General features: G+C 33.3%; 3 protein-coding genes and 1 non-coding gene across 5 annotated transcripts in view; 1 reads left to right on the top strand and 3 right to left on the bottom strand.

The window, feature by feature from the left end:
* Window positions 1-4,830: 4,830 nt before the first annotated feature.
* LOC107017708 (cell division cycle 5-like protein) lies at window positions 4,831-10,346 on the bottom strand. Its single transcript, XM_015217941.2, has 4 exons — window positions 9,923-10,346; window positions 7,284-8,978; window positions 6,162-6,443; window positions 4,831-5,908 (listed from the first exon to the last, which is right to left on the bottom strand). Exons 1-4 carry the CDS (start codon window positions 10,097-10,099, stop codon window positions 5,054-5,056), a joined length of 3,009 nt encoding a protein of 1,002 aa, XP_015073427.1. The 5' UTR covers window positions 10,100-10,346; the 3' UTR covers window positions 4,831-5,053.
* A 1,272-nt stretch (window positions 10,347-11,618) lies between these two features.
* On the bottom strand, window positions 11,619-16,267 carry LOC107015625. 2 transcript variants are annotated; one of them, XM_015215952.2, is made up of 10 exons: window positions 16,037-16,267; window positions 15,371-15,482; window positions 15,160-15,264; window positions 14,971-15,048; window positions 14,578-14,633; window positions 14,118-14,175; window positions 12,906-13,028; window positions 12,632-12,727; window positions 12,393-12,464; window positions 11,619-11,934 (listed from the first exon to the last, which is right to left on the bottom strand). In XM_015215952.2, exons 1-10 carry the CDS (start codon window positions 16,156-16,158, stop codon window positions 11,872-11,874), a joined length of 885 nt encoding a protein of 294 aa, XP_015071438.1. In that variant the 5' UTR covers window positions 16,159-16,267; the 3' UTR covers window positions 11,619-11,871. The 2 variants fall into 2 exon arrangements, with proteins under 2 accessions (XP_015071438.1, XP_015071439.1); XM_015215953.2 differs by having other exon boundaries at window positions 15,371-15,467.
* A 52-nt stretch (window positions 16,268-16,319) lies between these two features.
* Window positions 16,320-16,392, top strand: TRNAR-CCG. The gene has a single exon. It is a non-coding gene; the product is annotated as a tRNA-Arg (tRNA).
* Window positions 16,393-17,575: 1,183 nt separating this feature from the next.
* Window positions 17,576-19,316, bottom strand: part of LOC107016417 (cytochrome P450 87A3-like) — a 6,004-nt gene continuing 4,263 nt past the window's right edge. Inside the window, exons 8-10 of the mRNA XM_015216893.1 lie at window positions 18,823-18,929; window positions 18,586-18,713; window positions 17,576-17,669 (exon numbers count right to left, since the gene is read on the bottom strand). Of these exons, the coding sequence (XP_015072379.1) occupies window positions 17,576-17,669; window positions 18,586-18,713; window positions 18,823-18,929 (329 nt within the window). The remainder of the gene's footprint in view (window positions 17,670-18,585; window positions 18,714-18,822; window positions 18,930-19,316) is intronic.

Here is a 19,316-nt window from a genome sequence, read left to right as displayed (position 1 = left end):
TATATATATATATATATATATATATTATAATGGTATTTATTAAATCATTCAACAATAATAAGAAAAAGCTTCTTTATTTTTTGCTAGATTAATACATAAAAACAAAGAATCATCTTTTTTCTTGATAAAGAAAAAGATTATTTAACCTTTTATTAATTTTTTACTAAAATTAATATGGATAAACATTTAAGCACTATGATAATATTTATTACTCCATCAATATCTTTTCACATTAACACTATAGTGTAAGTTGTGTCGTGTGTGACTAGATATAAAATTTATCGAATAAATTAAATAAAAGAGAAAAAAATAAAATAATAGTTAAACATATCCTTTTACAATCTAAATAAAAATTAATAATCATGAACAACTCTTTTTATTATACATAATCATAATACCTAGATTATTAAACATAATAAAATCGAAATCGTTTAGCAATACATGAATAATTACATAAGATAATTATGGCTCAACTAGATTACCATAACTATTTTTTTTTTTTAATCCTAAATATTTCAAACTTGAAAAATACCATAATTTATTTTTAATATTATTATTTGATTTTTTTTTTGTGTGTGTAAAAAAAATAATTAGAAGATATGTTTTGAAAACTTTATGATGTTAACCTGAGCTGGAAGATAAAGAAAGAGCCTACTTCCAATGTATCTGGAATTATAATTTCATTTGGGCTTTTCAATTCACCTTTTGGGTCCACAATTATAAAAAAATATTTTAAAAGCGATAAATTTCGTAAATAGTGTTATTTGCGTCTAGATTTATGAAAAAAATACTCATAGTAAAATTTTCTTGTTATAGAATGTACATGCATTTTAATTTCAAAACGTAACGAAATATATTGTATCAACGTGCATATAATATTTCATCTTAATTGAAATCGTTTGGATACATTGTAGGTTTATAACTATAGCATACAGGGCGGACCCACCCTTAGATAAGAGGTGTCAAGCAATACTTTTTCATCGGAAAACTACATTGTATAAAGAGGTTATATACACGTATTGATATCTCATGTTTGGTCTAGTGGTTAAGATATTGTTAAAAAAATTTAAGGTCGTTCGTTGTTGATAACATGTATAGTGGGTAGTTATATTAAGTATGTGATATTATGTTTTCGAAGCAGAGCTTGAATGTATATGTGATCTGAGTCCAAACGGTCTCCATAATAGATATACGAGAAATGTTTGAAGCATTTTTTATTGATTGAGATAAAACAATCAATATAGCTTCACTCTATCAAGCCAATACAAACAGTAACAAAATATAAAGACATCATATATATGCATGTGTTATATATGTCTTTAAATTACGCATCTGATGAAGCACTATTGAGTTTCAATAAACAATAAAAACATTGATAAAATTTAACGTGAGACTGAAGTTGATAATAACACGTACGATACGTGTGTCTATTTGAAAATTTTCAAAGAGATGGAGAAGTTGGCATTTGCCTACTCCCAAAAAGTAGAGTCATGTAATGAATGACGTGTTTGGTTTTGGACGTAAGAACTTTCTTGTCCATTAAAAATATTATTTTTTGCTTTAATTTATTTTATTTATTTTTGTCTATTCTTTTGAATTGGTTAATCATGAACACTTTGTATAATGGCCAGTCATTTATGACTTTTTGCATCAGATTCAAAGGTCATTTTCTAAACATAATAAACGTTTTAAATTATTTGTTATGATTTTTAATTTGATACCAAGTTAAAGGATGGTAAAAAAGATTTTTAAATTTTAGTCTACAGTTATATATATATAACAAAATGTATTTTAAGGAAAAATAATTTAAATATAAATTTTTAGTACCTCTCAATTCTTTGTTTGATTACATAATTTATCACAAGATTGATAATTACGACTCAGATAAGTTATTTCATTTGTGGGTAGAATTTCATTTCGCGAAATAACTTATCTAGAAATAAAAATGTAAAAAGAAAAAGTAGTCCCTTAGACCCTCTTTTATAAACAAACAACTTATTTTTAATGGGTATTTTTGTAATCAAACAACTTATTCTTAGAAATTATGTCATGCATATTTGACAGACCAAACAAACAATAAAAAAAAATAACTTCATTATAACTAATCACATCATAAAAATCCCAACATAACTTGTATTCAAACCCAACGACTCTGTTACATGTCATTTGAAAAGTTAGAATTAAAAAATTGTCAAAAAAAAAAAGAACCATTCTTTTCGTAAGATACTAAAAAGGAAAGTAAAACAAATATATAAACTATTAATTTCAGTAAAATAAAAAAACTAATTTAAATATTTATCTGTTTGCAACAAATTTCAAAGTGACAAAAAATAAATTACAATCACAAATAAAATAGAAGAAAGATAATTTTATTTCTCAAGACTATGGTTTGTGAGTACAAAATTTGTTCCTTCCTTGATTCTCCTGTCAAAAGATTTATTTATCCATGATCTTTGTCCTCCCTTGATTCTACTCTCAAAAAATTATTTATCCATGATTCGAGGGCTGGATGTTAGTGACGTATTTTTCAAACTAGGATAATTTAGATTTGACCTTTACATGAAGATTCCAGAACTTTCTTGGAATATATCGAGATTTTGATCTCTTTATGGAATTTCTAAGATGTCTTTTAAGAGAACTTAGTACCTTTTATATAGGCATAAACCAGGGGTTAGGATTGAGTAGTCCCTACACAATCTAAAATCCTAATTCGAATCGAATACATCTTGTAGAGTCCGACAAAATTTCAACATCTATATCATCAACTTAATCATTTAAAAGTGACTTTTTAAATTTAGAAAATAGTCCATATGTAATACAACTGAATCATCATCCCATTTAAGCTTTGGAATTGGAACAAATTGGAACTCTAACCAATAATTTTATCATAATTGAATGAATTTTTTTCTGGTGATTTTCAAGTTAGTTTGCGTGTATCTATAGCATTGTAATTATTTTAGTAGACACCTATTACCTTTTCACAACCTCGTTAACTTATATTCACTACAAAAAAAAATTTATAACCGAGAAATCTCTCTGTGATTCGTACCCTATGAACTAATCATAGACTTTTTAACTCGATGGATAATTTTCCTCGCCTCCCCCCCCCATCCTTCTACACATGATAAATACTAGGCTTTGCACTGCACGGTGTGGGACTTGAACCACCGACCTAAGCCACAAATCCTTCACCTTTTGCCACTTGAGCTAAGCTTGGGGGTTTCACAATAAAGGGTCGCCTGGCAAACCGCATTTGAAGAAATAGTCCATGTATTATATATGGTATAGTACTATATTTGATAGGAATTTGAGTCTATATATAACTAATTCATGGATTAGTTATACATCCTACATGGTATTATATTTAATGTATTACTAATACCTTTTATTCACAGGTATTAGTACTACATAGGATATAATACCATAGGATGAGTCTATATAAAAACAAAAATATCCTCTAAATCATTTTAATTATTTTATTTATTTTCCTGATTTTATGTTTTATATTTGTAGTAGTAAATTCATTTAAGTAAATTAACTTAAAATTATTTAGAAATAATTGTTTGTTGCTAAATAAATTCAATATAGTATTTGAAATGTGAACTGTTTAAAATTTACTAATAAAAAAGATAAATATATCACCACATGACGTTTGTGATCTTAATTGATTGTATTATTTGTTGATATGTATGTATATACGATTTTCTAATTATTTGTATTTTGAACAATACCATATTAAGATTACAACTTGCAATTTTTATGTACAAATGTAGATAGTTTATTCAATTTTACTATTATTTAGAAGTACCTTTTTTCGGTTTTAAAATTATATGATCTATCTTTTTAAATTAAAAATGACGTTTTGTAAGTGATCAATTCATTAAGATAACAACTATTACCTTCAAATTATTCAAGTGAGAAAAATAGCAACCATGACAACAAAATTATTCTTCTCCTAATTTGTTAGAACGCCATATAAAAAATATATTGTCCGGCAATTATCTACTTGACCCAATTACATAATAATTTAAGGGAATCCTAATACAAAATAGTGTGGAAAATAATGAACCAAACACTTGACAAAAATAAACTCTGCATTACTGATCATTGTATTACGGATCTTTATTTTACTAATTCCTGCATCATTATTATTATTGTTTGTACCAAACGATCCCTTTAAGTATTTTAGTGGACCCCATAATACCTCTTTAGTCTTTATCACCACACTAGTTTATCCTCACTATGACTGTAATAACTATTTACCCACTATTCTAAATATTGATAACTCTAACTATTACCATTTCACCACCATATGTATTTTAGTGGACACATACTACCCCTTCATCACCTAGTTAGCTTGCGCTCACCATAACTATTTTATATTTTCATCATCTCAACTATTTCACTAGATATCGTAATACCTCTACCTCCTCATCACCTTTTCTAATGATACATGTTACCTTCAATTATTTCATCAGATACTTGTTATTTCGCATCTGTACAAATATCGAATAGCTTACCAACAACCAACAAACTACTACCTCTCTGTTACCTCAAACCATTCCACAGTAACTCAGAATGATAACCTTAGAAAAATTGGATGTTTGCAATTACAATTAAAAGATGACCTTAAGTTGTACAAAGTTCTGAATTTTAAGAACATACATGTCTTTTGGAAGTTGGAAAAGGACTTGTCAATTGCAATTAGAAGCTATTTTTCACAGTAATGTTAACCACAACATTCAATTTTAACCACAGAGTTTGTTAAAGCTAAGCTCACATTTACAGTAACACAAACCTAGAAGGAAGTAGCCATAGAAGACTGGTGAATAAAGGACCTAAAGAGTTGATTCCAAGTGTAGGCAAATGCAGTTTCTAATTAATTTGCAAATTACCAGCATAGGTAGCTAAACCACAGTACAAATTTTGAGAATTTCGAATTTTCATCCAACCATACAACATATTCTTAAAATGAAGCAAAACTTGGTTCCAAAAATGTAGGAAAACAGGATTACGGAACTATTGAACAACCAACCAATTTCTCGGTAGAACCTTACATGTTTTTGGGATCAGCCTCACCATCACCTGCTACTACTCCAGAGTCGTCTGTTTTAGTAACATCCACGTCACCTGCTGCTACTGTAGAGTCTTCTGTTTCAGTAACATCTGCGTCACCTGCTGCTACTGTAGAGTCTTCTGTTTTAGTAACAACTGTGTTACTCTCTTCTACTAGGTTTTGCTGACCCTCCATAGGTACATGGTCACTTATGGCTTCAGCGTCCATTGTGGAAACGTCAGCCACTTGCACCTGTCCATCAACGTCTTGAGGAGTTGTGTCATGAGAGACGGAGGCAGAAGTTTCCTCTGCAATGGGGCACTGGCTAGTACCTGAGGGCTCCACATGCACATTATCAGCTTCAATAGAGGCAGAATTTTCCTCTGCATTAGAGCACTGGTTGGTACCTGAAGGCTCTACATGCACATCAGCTTCTATTGGTACATGAGAGGCAGAAGCAGAATTTTCCTCTGTATTGGAATTCTGTCCGGTACCTGAAGGTTCCAAATCATCAGCAGATGGTACACTCTCTTTTTCTGCCATTTCTGCCTTCGCCAACTCAAGAGCACGATTATTTGCTGCAACTTCTTCCTGCAATTGATCTTGTATTCTATACTCATCCATGAGATGCTGGATCTTTTGCGTATCTGCTATGAGGTCACCGTACCTTTTCTGTAAAGTACGCTCAAGCTCCTTTTGCTTCTGAACTTCTTCCCACATATTGTTGATCCTGTGAGATGCTGCTAGCTGCTCTTGTTTTTGTAATGCTCGGAAGCATTCAAGCTCTGTACCCGCTGTGTCCATTTTCTTGAAGGTTGACTCTATCTGTGACCAAAGCTTTCCAGCTCGCATCTGCTCATCCACAATGAATAGTTAGCTCGTATTTATAGCTTACATTTCAACTCTCAACATATAGTTAAAAAAGAAAAACAAACAAAAACTAGAGCAGCCTAAAGAAGATCCAGTGTAAGAAGCAGAAACCTATCTGATTGCAGAAGTGATATAAAACCATGTCTTATGATAAAACCTAAGCATATGAAGCAAACAGAAAAATGTAAAGCATGTGCAACTAATTCAGATTAAAGATTAAACCACTAAACTGTACCTGATATCCATTAGTAAGAACTTTGATCTTTTGCTCAAGTTTTGTTGCTTTCTTAGTATCATCGTCCATTTTCTTCTTCACATTCTCAAACTCGTTCTGCAAAGCAGCAAGCTTTTCCACGTTTCCAGCAACACTAGAGAGACCATAAGCATTTCGGGTAGGAAAGTACATGATATCATTCAAAGTTGCTTTGTGTATTTCGACAAATTCATCAAGAGATTCACTCTCATGTCCCATTGCCACACGAAGAAAGTGAGCCTCATCCTTGATCAATCCATTGGCCTGCACAAGTGGAGTTAGTAATGCAGTAGGCTCAAGATAAAATCATACAACCTGCAAAGAACGTCATTGTTTGCACACGAATTTGGTAATGAAAGGGCACATCTATTAGCACACAATAAAAGGGACAAGGAGTCTATTCACCATCGGCATTTTTTTGGTGTCTCAAGACTCGAATTTCCAATTTCAGTTAATCCGTCCTCATAACAACAAATACTAAAAACAAAGCTGTGACGTCGTGTATTGTCCTGAGTGCAGTATGGTCTAAAAAGTAGAGCATGTAACCTAGCTTGTGTAGTGTGGAGTCAAGTAAAACATATATATACATAACATATACACTACATACAGTTAAATATAACTTGACAAATATAGTATTGGATGATCCTATTGAACCTACTGTAATCTTCAATTCTTGCAGCCATAGTTTCGGATTTATCAGCAATCGTAGGAATGGTTTCAGAAATTCTTATACAAAAAGGTTATATGAAAATGTTAAAGAAGTACTTCCAAAATTGCTTTACATGGAATTTAGAGAACTCTTTTTCTTTTCTAGTCTTACGTGACACTAACTCTCATTTGAAACTCTTCCGCTCAGTTGTTGCTGGGATGTTAAAAAAATAATTTCCAAATTGATTTATATGGAATTTAGACAACTCTTTGTCTTTTCTAGTAGTATGTGACACTAACTCTCAAGTCTTACATGCATTTGAAACTCTTACGCTCAAAGTACAAAGTTAATTTGGGATTCTGCACTCATTTTTATGCATAAATGCAGGTAAGGAAAAAGTATATCGACAAAAGATGTAAAGGAAACCATTTTTTCTCTCTGTAACATGAACATACCTCTTTTAATTCATCTTCCTCAAAATCCTCAATAGCAGGTTCAGCAACAATTTTTCGCTTGACCCCCTTTTTCTTCTCCTTCTCTGGCTTCTCATCTAGAGGGTACTTGGTATTATCATGTTCTAGCAAGGACACAAGTTCCTTTCTAATCATTTCATCAGCCTGCTCAATTAGTGTAGGAGGAACAAAGGAGCTCTTGTCCTCATCAGCTCTCATCAAGGAACTCTTTATTAGTTCTAGAGAACCAATGGGAGGTCTAGGGAGCTCCCTTTGCAATACTTTTGACCTTTTACGGAGTAATGCTTGTCGCTTTGCTTCTTCTTCAGCCTTCTCCCTGGCAATCCTATCAGACATGTCTTCTTCGATCTTCTCTTCTGGTTCTTCATTTTCTTCAGGAGGTTGTTGGATGACAATCTGGTACTCATTCTTCGGCTGAGGAAGGCTTTTCAAACCAGAAAGCAATTCTTTTTTTGAATTAAATTGCCCCAGTTTAGCATTACTATGCATATCCATTTCTTCATTAATGCGTAGCTCGTCCCTCATAGGAGTTCCTTTGGGTGTCATCCCATAAGAATCTCTCGAAGGTGTCATGCCAATTCTAGGAGTAAGGCTCGTGGCTCCAGGAGTCGCTGAAGGAGTTAAAAGTGGGTTTGGAGTTTGAACCTCCCTTTTCTTAGGAGTGACACCCGAGAAATCTGAGGGGTGCAACAAAGGATTATCTCCTCCAAGTAATGGTGTTTGAGATTGAGTCAATCTTCGTTGATTTTCTGCTTCCATCATAATGGCGTCTTGCTTAGTTGAAGGGGTTCTTTGAGGTGTTCGCATAGGAGTCATTGCATGTTGTGGTGTCTGGGCATAATTTGCAAGAAGAGCACGCGTTGCAGCATTCCCTTCGGACAGTTCATCGCCCCCAATTAGATCACTGGCAATACCTATCTTTGCTATGGCCTCCAATTCATGATCTGGAATCTGTGGTGCTGGAAGATTCAGTTTCGACCTCTTCCTCACTGCTTCTGGATCATTAAGTTTGTTCGCGTGCAATATGGATGTAGGGGCATCCTGTCTCTCTGCAATTTTATTCCTCGCAATATCCTGCTTCCTTAGGCGAGCTTCCTTATCGACTCTCCTTTCACCTTCTAGTTCCTCAATGGTAGTTGGAAACTTAGGTTGATCAACTGGACGGTCTTCCTCAGTGACATCATAGAAACCTGGAGGAGGCTTCTTTTCAAAGGGAATTTCAGCATTGTAATCAATACCTCTCCTTTTTCTCTTCCTTTGACGGACATCTATTCCAGCAGCCTTCAGTTCTCTCCTCTTCTGTAAAGAAGCAAGCCTCCGCGCCTCTTCAAGCTGCTTTTCTCTGGCTTTCCTTTTAGCCTTCTTGCCTCTTGTGTTGGCCAACCGAGCCCGTGCTTCAGAAAGCATTTCTTTCTCGTCCTCATCCATATCAACAGGATCAGGACGAGCAGGCTTTGATTCCGGGTTAGGATCAATCTCTCCGGGCTTCAATTTTCTCGGATCATCATTAGGATCATAGTTCTCATCCTTAGTACATGCTGCATCGAGAAGCTTCTCATAACGTTCAAGGCATTGTGATGGTGTACGGCCAACGATTGGCGCAATTGTCCTCCATTGGGTAGGCATGAGTTTTGCAAGGTGAAGTAGTTTCTCATCCTCCTCTCTAGTCCATTCAGTCTGGAAGAAAATAGCAGTAAGTTGTGTCAAGAAGTGGTTAAGCTAAAACATAAGTTCCTACCAGTCTTGAGGTAAACTTGAAAATCTGTGACTTCTCCACTTTCTCTATTCAGAAAATCATTAGCTGTCATTGATAAACGGAATAACAGAAAAAGATTGAAAAAACTCAGACAAAAATCTCCACACAGAAAACTAGTTTCAGATCTTGCATGCCAATAATCAAGCCAAAAACAAACTGGTGCAAAGCCACAGTATGCTCACAAAACAGAACTTTTCTAGTTCACAATGGAATAGGATGAAATCTGAAATGTGACAGCTATCAACAAATACATAACGGTGTCACACATAACAAAAAAAGATAACTCGCATGTCGCATTAAACTAAGCAAGAAAAAAGAACCAACACCCAGTGAACTAGAATGTTATATATTTGGTTGTCAGGGTCTGAAATGAGAAGTATTTTACTCAATTTTGGGGGAAAATAACTTCCACACTAACTAGTTTCCTTCTTGGACATCTTTAACAAACACTTCCTGCCATTCTTTTGAATCAACAATTGAACATTACAACAACATGCCCGGTATAATCCCACTTGTGGTCTCCTTTTGATGGTATAGTCCACGCAGACCTTACCCCAATCTTGGCACTTGAACAATGATTCGCAAAATCTAACATTCAAACCTATCCTCATACCTATCATGCAGCTGGTACTATGAGCATATGTCACCTACTGTTATACCCTCTCCACAGCAAAAATTACCAATCAAAAACAGTTTTCATATAACCTTTTACAACATATGAACAAACTCATTTGGTAAGTAATGCAGGCCAATAAGATAATAAAACAATTTATCTCATAACTTGTACATGTATCTACTAGCTACCAAACAACAGCAGGATATGACTCAGAAACAAGCTCAATTCAATAGAGAGAGAAAAACTGACCTTCTTAATTGAAGGATCGAGCCATTCATACCAGCGAGCTTTACACTGCTTAGCAGATTTACGAACAAGTAAAGAAGAAATACGAGCCCACTGATTCTTCCCATACTTCATCACCGCCGCCTTTAGAATCTCATCCTCCGTGTTCTTCCATACTCCTCCCTTTATCATAATCCTCATGTTTGCTAACTATTTTAGTCTCCCAAGGGAGACTCCGAGAAATCTAGGGTTTTGGATAAGTATACCTCAGATTTTGCCTGTAAATGTGCTGAAATCTATACGCCGGCGAGAAATGAGGGTCTCCGGTAGAGTAGATTCAGGCCGCGGCGGCGTTTTTCCGTTCCGACGAGAAGATATTTCGGAATCGCTTTTTAGCTCCGAAGCTGATGAGATTCCATTAGTGTAACCTTTCGATGAGTTCTCCAAATTCGACTTGTTTTGGAATTTGGGTTTGGATAGTTTAGGGTGGGCTGGGCTTTATTTTGGCCCATCAATAAATTGTTGGGTTTAAAAATGGATTGTTTGCATGGGATGACAATTCGACTTACCGAAATTTCACTAGTTTGTAATATTACGAATTTTATCATATTTTTGTGCATCTAGATACATTAATCTTGGAATATATTAGGTCAAAATTAGGTGTAAATTTTTCCAGATACACTGTATCCAAGTGAATTCGTATGTATTTGAGATACGTAGATAAATTTCACTCGCCGCCCTCCCATCTTACTCGCCACTCTCCTATGTCTATGGTATCTCTGATACATATAGTGTGATTCGCACATATATGATATACATGATTATCTCTCTCGTCTCTCTCCCTATTTTAGTGTATGTGGCAGCAAATATACATGTATTTAGATGTATCTTCCTAATATATAGTAGGAAACTCTTAATTAGTGGTAAAATACGTTAATTACTTAAAAATATAGAGAGAATTAGTATATATGGCATGAATGTATGTCTAATAAAGTAGTTTTCTCATGATTTATAAGAGAGATGACCATGAAAGTAGATGGTCTTAAACTTTTGACCTTGTTTAACGACGGGAAAAACTTTAGCTTTAAAACGTTTTTGACTGGGTTAAATTCACAAATGCTTTTACTTGAGCTGTCAAAATGGGTTAGTCTATGGGGACGGTCCAACCTAAACCGCTATTGGAATAGGGTTGGAACAAAATTTTTCTAGCGTATTTGAGAAACTAGGGCTTATGACTCAACCCAAGTAGGTGCTTGGCCCTTGAGGCTTTATTGATGCCCGGTCGGGATTGGTTAAAAGTATTATCTAATTTGAATTAAAATACTAAAGATTTATGGCGTATCTGTTCTTTAGGTTACAAATTATTTTTTTTTCAAATTTATGTTACTAACTTATTTGTCAAAAATCATTATTATAATTATTTTAGTAGATTTTATCTAAAAATATTAACACAATATCATTTTTAATTTGAAAATTCTCCCTTTCTTGATCTTATATATGGAATTGTAATTTGAATTACCATTAACCATATGTATAAAGTAGGATATCATTGAAACTCTTATGTACTTTCATATAATTTTGTTAGCCATGTTAAAATTTTAAGTTTGAATTTAGATTTAAAAGAAAAAGAATTATTAGAAAAATGAACGGAAAAAATAAAAATAAAGAAGGGCTAGCCTGCACAAGCCCGCAACCCTTGTAGAGTTGGGCATTTCAAGACTCTCTTTCAAATGAAGGACTGATCCGCCCTAACCTTTCCTCCTCATTATCATTTATATTTCCACATTCAATTTTGAAAAGATTGTGGTCTTGTTTAATCCTAGAATCCTCAGAACTTGTTGCATCCTTACAACTGCTGGTCAATCAATCCTATAGACAAAACAAGGCAAATTTCTGGAACAAATAGAATTACAAAATTTGACAGCTAACACAAGGCAACTGCATCTCTTCTTCAACAAGTGTAGAAGGTAGACTCATCTGTAATAAGATGCGATGATGTGAAGCACGATGGCTGTGAATCCAGTTACAAGCAATTCCTGCACGCGAAAAAAGATTTAACAGCGCGGATAAGCATTGAGGTAATAATCATGGTAAAGCTAAGGATGAATGCCTGCCTATTCATTTTTTCATATTCGTGTTGAATGGAGATAAAAGAGGACCTTATGCACAATCTGAGTACATTCAACATTATAACCCTAACAACAAGTATACAGAAGCAAACAGCAGGATATACGAAAAAATATATGGAAGAGGGCAAAACATAAAGGATATTTGAGAACTAAGTTTCCCCTCCCTTAATGTAGCCTTAATTCGTTTAGGCAAAGTAATACTAACTGAATGCAATTTTTTCTTTAGCTATTCAAAGAAATATCACTCATAAATGTCAAAAAAGGATGATAAAACATTGTTATTCTATCTGTGATATCTGAAGGTCTGTGAAACCTTTTGTTTGTGCAGCGGTGGTAGAGATTGCAATGAGAGGATCTTCCCTTACCTGATTGTTGTACAGAAAGACAGGTATGAAACCACCAGCATACTCGATAAAATTGAGGAGACCAGTATATCCCTATACAAATGAATAACGGAGATTTAATTCAATAAAAGGCAACAAATATGTAGGACATTCCAAGATGAGAGATGATTCAGAAAGCAAAACCAGATTCTTTCAAGTGACTTTACAGCTGGACCAACAAATTGAACAGTCAGGTAACATTACTCTGACAGAATACATACCAAGGATGCAATAGCTATGCAACCAAAAACTAACGCAAGAGAACGAAGCAGCCTTTTTCCCATCCTCATCATCCGTCCTTCATCTTCGCCTTCCTCCTAAAAAACGCAGCTATTAAAATGAATGCACTTGAAAAGCAGTAAATTATATATTGCAAAATATGAGAAAGAAATGTTGATTTTCATGTAAAATTTCACATTAATGATGGACAGGTTAGGAGATACAATTGCATTCACAAGCAGAAGAAGACAGGAATGCTATTTTAAGTATACTTACTGTAAACGTGGGAGTTGGAGGCTCAAATGCTTTTAATTTCTCAAATATCCTATATACAAAGGCGAAGGCCAAAAACTGTAAAGGCTTCCACTCAGCATTACGATTTATAAAAACCCAAGCTATCTGCAAAAGATAATACATAAAACAACAGAGTACCATTAGGAGAATCGAGATTAATATTTCATTAAATCGAGAGTGAGAACTGCATTTAACAGAGAGCGATGAAGATGATTAACAAAATTATTTCTGTTGTCTTTCTTTTTTTCTGGCAAGGCAGAACTTGCTTCCTCTCTAGCTTTCATGAAGCGGACCTTAACATACACCTCTTCTATTTTTGTAGACGGAAGATCCGGTGAATTACTGCTGTTCTCTACTTATCTTGCACTTATGAAGCATTACTCGTTGCAATACAGAGTCTCCTCTTTTGGTATCAAGTACTTAGAAACAGAGCATATCACCAAAGAGATTGAAGTCTTAAACAAAGGAGGTTCAGCTAAAGGAAAACCTTCAATCACATATTCTTAGGCACTAAAAACTTCTTCAGGCACAAATTTCCGATGATTGGTTACATTATATAGTAGTTCCAGCAACCCTTGAAAGACCCCCAAGGTTGACCATAGAACTCATTCATTACGAAAAGAATAAAAGTGCACAACTTGAAAAAGAACTCATAGAAGTGGACACAGGTAGATATGGGTTGAAGCATCAGTAAGCTTTCATGCACTTTATGTTGGGTTCAAGCCATGCTTGAATGGAAACCAATATTTCAAGTTGCCGGAGCTGTACTTTCCATACATGACTATTATGAAACATCCAAGGATCCATAATGATTCAAATAAGCACATATAAACTATTCAATTAGAAAAAGTAACACTTAAATTGTAAGAGGGTAGGCAGGTCACCTAGAGAAAGAAATAGATACATAGATACATTAATGTAGAAAAAAAATCAAAAGGAGGCCCTTGTAGAAGACGGAATAACTACTCTCTGTTTCAAAAGATTGTGACCTTTCAAGTCAACCATATCTATTTTTGTATTTTGAAATGAAAATACTTCCAATGTCAGAATTTTTCATATAATTTCTGAATTTTCTAAATCATACTTAAATACGAATTTATCCATGATTTTACTACAACAATTTGTAAAGTAGCATCCTAAAAGCCAAACAAGAAAACCAGATTGGAATGGAAGGATGAATATTTTACTACTTACAAATACAGCTGAAATTGCCAAGTTGATTTTGATATCTTTGTCATCAGATTTGGTGAACCTGAAAGCATGCCGATGATAAAGTTAAATAAAACAATTAAAATTTATAACTGAAAAGGGTAAAAATTACATAATCTGCTGCATGATTTTCCTACCAGTAAATGTAAGGCAAAGATGTTTCGAGGGACAAGGACCGGAAGGAGAAGAGAAACTAATAGCATACTGAAATATTTGCATACAAATAGCTTTGGTTGAGTCAGTAAGGCATTTACCTATATGTGTGGTAAAGATGTTAATGCATGTATGTGTTATTACACAACAGCCAACTAAATTCAGCAAATGTAATTTATACTAATTTTTGAATCATTGAAAAATAAGTGTCAATTACGCATAGTTGCAAGCAAGAGAACTATCTAATTTCAGAGAGCTATTGTCATGAAAGCATTATTGGCAGAATACGTACCGTGGACCCCATGGCACAATAGGCTGCTTATCAGCATATCGTACCTCTTTAGATACCTGAATTAAAAATAACAAACTTATAAGAGAAATCACTATCTGCGCCTAAACAAAGCTAAACAGCCAAATCTTATACATATAGAATATTATAAATAAAATTACTAAGAAAACCCTTGCAATTAATCCAGGGATAGAAGAGAAACCCTTGCAATTAATCCAGGGATAGAAGAGCAATTCTATTTTCATATAGTATCTTAATCAAAATCCACCCCCACCTCAATTACATTACATGAACAGAAAATACAAAATATTTACAAAACCCCAAGAGTGAACAAACATTGCCTAAAACTGCATGCTACTAAGATTTTAGCTTAGCTTTGAAACCAAAATATAATACCTTAAAAGAGCCAAAGGTGACACCCTGCTTCCTTTTTGTTAACTGTGACATCATGATTTTGTCATAAGCCTTCTCCAACTGAAACAAAAAATTTAAAAAGCTTGCATTGAGTGCTTACTCCTAACAACAATCAAATATATGAAGAACGAAAGCGAGTTAGAGAGAGATAGATTGCTAAGCACTAACTACCTGAGCAAGAGTTGCTTCATCACCCCTCCGCTCAGCATCTTTCCTTCTCCTTGCATATGCTGCCTTAACCATGTCAAATCCCTCAATAGGGTTTACACCCAGAACCTGTACAAAACAGTTAAGCACAAAGGACCAGAGATGCACACCCCTCACTAGAGGAGCTGAACTTTATAAACATTTCTCTTGTCCAAATGAGATAACTCTAAATTACCTCATAAGGATTTGAGTCATCGCTCGAACTAGAACTTCCAGCAGCTGAAGCAGCAGCACAGACCATCCTTTTATTCAGTCGAGATTTTACAGAAAACCTGATGTATTCATGTCTGATCACACAGTCAATTGCTAGAAGGAGGAAACGCAATCATAATCAAGGAGTAAAAATACTACAACTTTAACCTCCACCACTCCCCCCATTGCCATTTTACAGTCATGATCAATCAATACTCAACCAACTACACTACACCTCAATCTTTTTAAGTAGGAAATGCAATCATAATCGAGTAGTAAAAAAGACCGCAACTTTAACCTCCAAAAGACTCCCCATTGTCATTTTACAGTTACGTATAATCAATATATCAACCAATCAACTACCCACCAATCTCTAATTAGCTGCAGGGTACATTCCCCAATTTCAACAACATGAAAATCCCACTTCCGTTAGCTCAATTAAGTTTCTATGAAGAACCCTTTTCAGTTAAACCTCACTTCCATATCCTACCCAACTTTTTACAAAAACCCAATTCAATTTTCAGCAATTCCAACACAAAACCACAAAAACAAATCACAAAACATGAATTAGGCATTATGGGTAGTATTCATATTGCAATGCACTGTATATAACTAATCCATACATAACAAAACAACAACAGAAAATTACCTGAAGAAAGAAAACGATAAATTTGAAACTGGAACAGAAGCTTTGAGATAACAATTGGGTCGAGCATTTAAAGAAGTTGTATGTGTAAACTGAACAGGGTTTGATGATATTGTAAACACCATTTTTGAGCTACTACCTCTTTATTCTCTGCTAAAGGGATTAGGGTTTCCTCAAAAGCCTTAGCAAGAAGAGAAGAGCTTAAGCATTTGTTCTTCAGTCTGCTGATTCTTGAAGTTCAATGAATTGTTTGTATAGTATCTGTAGGAAAATGTAGCATCTAAGAGTTCGCGTGGCCTAATGGATAAGGCGCTCGCCTCCGGAGCGGGAGATTGTGGGTTCGAGTCCCACCGTGAACATTGAGTTCTATTATATTTTTTCCATCGTGGACATCGAACTCGAGTATGCTTTTCGAGTTTTTCATCGTATTTTTTCGTGGACATCGAACTCGAGTATGCTTTTCGAGTTTTCATCGTGGATATTGAACTCGAGTATACTTTTTGAGTTTTCATCGTGGACATCGAACTCGAGTATACTTTTCGAGTTTTCATCGTGGATATTGAACTTAAGTATACTTTTCGAGTTTTCATCTTGGATATTGAACTCGAGTATACTTTTCGAGTTTATATAATTAGTCACGTTTGTATATGTATAATTGACAACTAACTATTTTTTGTTTGATTTGTATTTGTATATGACGATGATTTCCGTTGGTTTTTCAGTTTTGTCATCATATACATTCAATATTTTTGTGTAAAGTTTTTTAAAGTTTGTATAACGTGTAGTTTTCGAATTTTGTATAATATAATTTATATAAATGTAATTTGTAGTATATTTTGTATAATTGTTTAAAGTTCATGTGTTTATGTTTGTATCAATTCGTTATTTCGAGTTTTATTATATTGTATAATTTCAGACTTTATATTACTCAATTATACAAAGGCATGAGAATTATACAAATATACCTGCGAATTATACAAAAGAGATGCAAAATTATATAAATTATTATCTCTTCGCTCGTCTTTCCCAATTTCGCTCGCCTCTCTCCTTCCTCTCCCAATCTCGCTCGCTTCTCTCCTCCCTCTCCTAATCTCGCTCGCTAGAATATATAAATACATATGTATAATGTATAGTTTGCTGACCAATATACATAGATAATTCACCTCTCTCCCACTCTCTGCCTTCACTACCATTTTCTACCCTCTCTCGCCACTCTCCTCCTTATAACATGTAGCTATGAATTGTAGTTAACAAGCCGTAGTTATAGAGCGTAATTAAGCTATTATTTAATGGCTCTATATACGAAATTTATGATAAAAATAATAAAGAAGTAAAATATACATCGGAAGTATATGATTTCTTTATGTAAAGGATGTACACTACAAACAAAAAAGGGATCATAAATGGAATTTTTGAGGGTACAAAATATATATATCAAGAAATTATTTTTTTCTTCATAAATTATTTAAAAATATCAAAACAAACAAAAGGGAATCACAAATGATATTTTGCAATAAAAATAATAATGATCTTAATATTATTTTATTGGTTCTTCTGAGAGATATTGAAGTGAAATCCATCTGGAAATCTTATAATTGGTGCTCTAATTATTTTGCCTCCTTTAACCATTGTCCATCTGCAAAATTAATGTTCAAAAAAGGAAAAATAAGAAATTCATACGAATTATTATTTTTAGGAAAAACTATATAAATTAGACATAATTAACTACCACATACACTATTATAATATTTTACTTTCAAATATTATGTATTTTACCATTAATGAATAATTTATTACCATATATTGAGAAAAATACATTTAGATGCATGTATTTTTGTCACCAGTTACGCTAAAATAGAGAGGAAAACAAGCCATATTTTGTTATGTATCCTAAATACATGTGAACCATACAATATATATGTATTTGTATGTATCTGGTGTGATTCACATGTATCTGAGTTATTATATACACAGGAGGGAGGCGTGGGAGGCGAATGAGAATTGTTATATATCTAAATATATGTAAATTCACTTAAATATAATGTATCTATAACAAATTACACTTAATTTTGACCCATGTATCATGAGATACAGGTATATGGACACATATGGATGCACCAAAATCTGATAAGATATGTGATATCCTAAACTACAATGTATCTAAGTAATTAGCCCCTAAACTAGCGGGATTTAGATAAATTCCTTAATTATTAACCAAGAAAAACGATAATAAAACTTATATGATATGATATGATAGGTTCAACAATATACCATAACAATTGATACTTAGGTGTTTTTATACATGTTTTTATATCGGATTATCTGAAAAATGTATTATTTTTGAAGGATTCAACAATAACATATTTTTGAAGAATTCAAACAATATACGTAAAATGTCTACTATGTGTATAAAATGTTCCTAGCAAAAACAATTTCGATAAAAATATCTTTATATTGTCTATATATATAACTTAGTTACTTAAATAACATAAAAATATTTACACAGTCAATATATATAATTAAATTTCATAAATAATAATGTAATTAAGTACCTATATTTAGTGACTAAAACATGTAGGAAAGTGGCTAAAAAGACCCTGCTATATTCTGCACCAGCACATTGCTTCATTCCATATCCAAACGGCATGAAATTTTTAGCTCCGCCACTCAACTGAATTTCCTTAAAAAAAATTCATAAATTAAAAAAAACATAAATATATTAATTTAGGATTTTATTTTATAATTTTACTAGTTGTTAAATAAATATATTTTAATATATATATATATACCTTCCATCTCCATGGATTAAATGAAAGGGGATCCTCAAATTGATCTGAATTTAAATGAAGAGCAGCAGTTGCAATCATAATTACCCATCCTGCTGGAATTGTATATCCTAAATAATAAATAAACAAAGTTAAAAAAAATAATTCAAAGTTTTTTATTTTGATTTCGATTTCAGAATTTGAAGCTTAAGAGTGTGTTTGGTATGAAGGAAAATATTTTCTAATTTCTCATGTTTGGTTGGGACAAAAGTTTTGAAAAATGTTTTTCAAATTGAGGAAAACGACTTCCATTCAAAAATTAAGGAAAATATTTTCCAAAACTATCCTCCAATTTTAAATTACATTTTTTTTTCCGGAAAAACAACAATTTTAAAAAAAATATTTTCATTTTCAAAATTTTATTTTTTTACTCGATCTCTGGTCCCTGCCCACAATTTTGCTTTTTAAAAATATTTTCAACTTCAAATTTTTATTTTTAAATTCCTACCTACCTCCCC

The sequence above is a fragment of the Solanum pennellii genome, chromosome 4 (genome assembly GCF_001406875.1).
Source record: "Solanum pennellii chromosome 4, SPENNV200".
Lineage (NCBI taxonomy): Eukaryota > Viridiplantae > Streptophyta > Magnoliopsida > Solanales > Solanaceae > Solanum > Solanum pennellii.
This window is presented reverse-complemented; position numbering and strand designations above follow the sequence as displayed.

Bases quoted from the DNA above. Each gene is read 5' to 3' on its own strand.
- LOC107015625 (XM_015215952.2), bottom strand. From the start codon at position 16,158: ATGGTGTTTACAATATCATCAAACCCTGTTCAGTTTACACATACAACT. The intron at 13,029-14,117 runs GTAAGTAGTAAA...TATCTTTTGCAG, and splicing joins TGGCAATTTCAGCTGTATTT to ATAGCTTGGGTTTTTATAAA. The intron at 12,728-12,905 runs GTAAGTATACTT...TGCGTTTTTTAG, and splicing joins CTCCAACTCCCACGTTTACA to GAGGAAGGCGAAGATGAAGG.
- LOC107017708 (XM_015217941.2), bottom strand. From the start codon at position 10,099: ATGAGGATTATGATAAAGGGAGGAGTATGGAAGAACACGGAGGATGAG. The intron at 8,979-9,922 runs GTCAGTTTTTCT...ATTTTCTTCCAG, and splicing joins TCGATCCTTCAATTAAGAAG to ACTGAATGGACTAGAGAGGA. The intron at 6,444-7,283 runs GTATGTTCATGT...CCACTTGTGCAG, and splicing joins AGGAAGATGAATTAAAAGAG to GCCAATGGATTGATCAAGGA.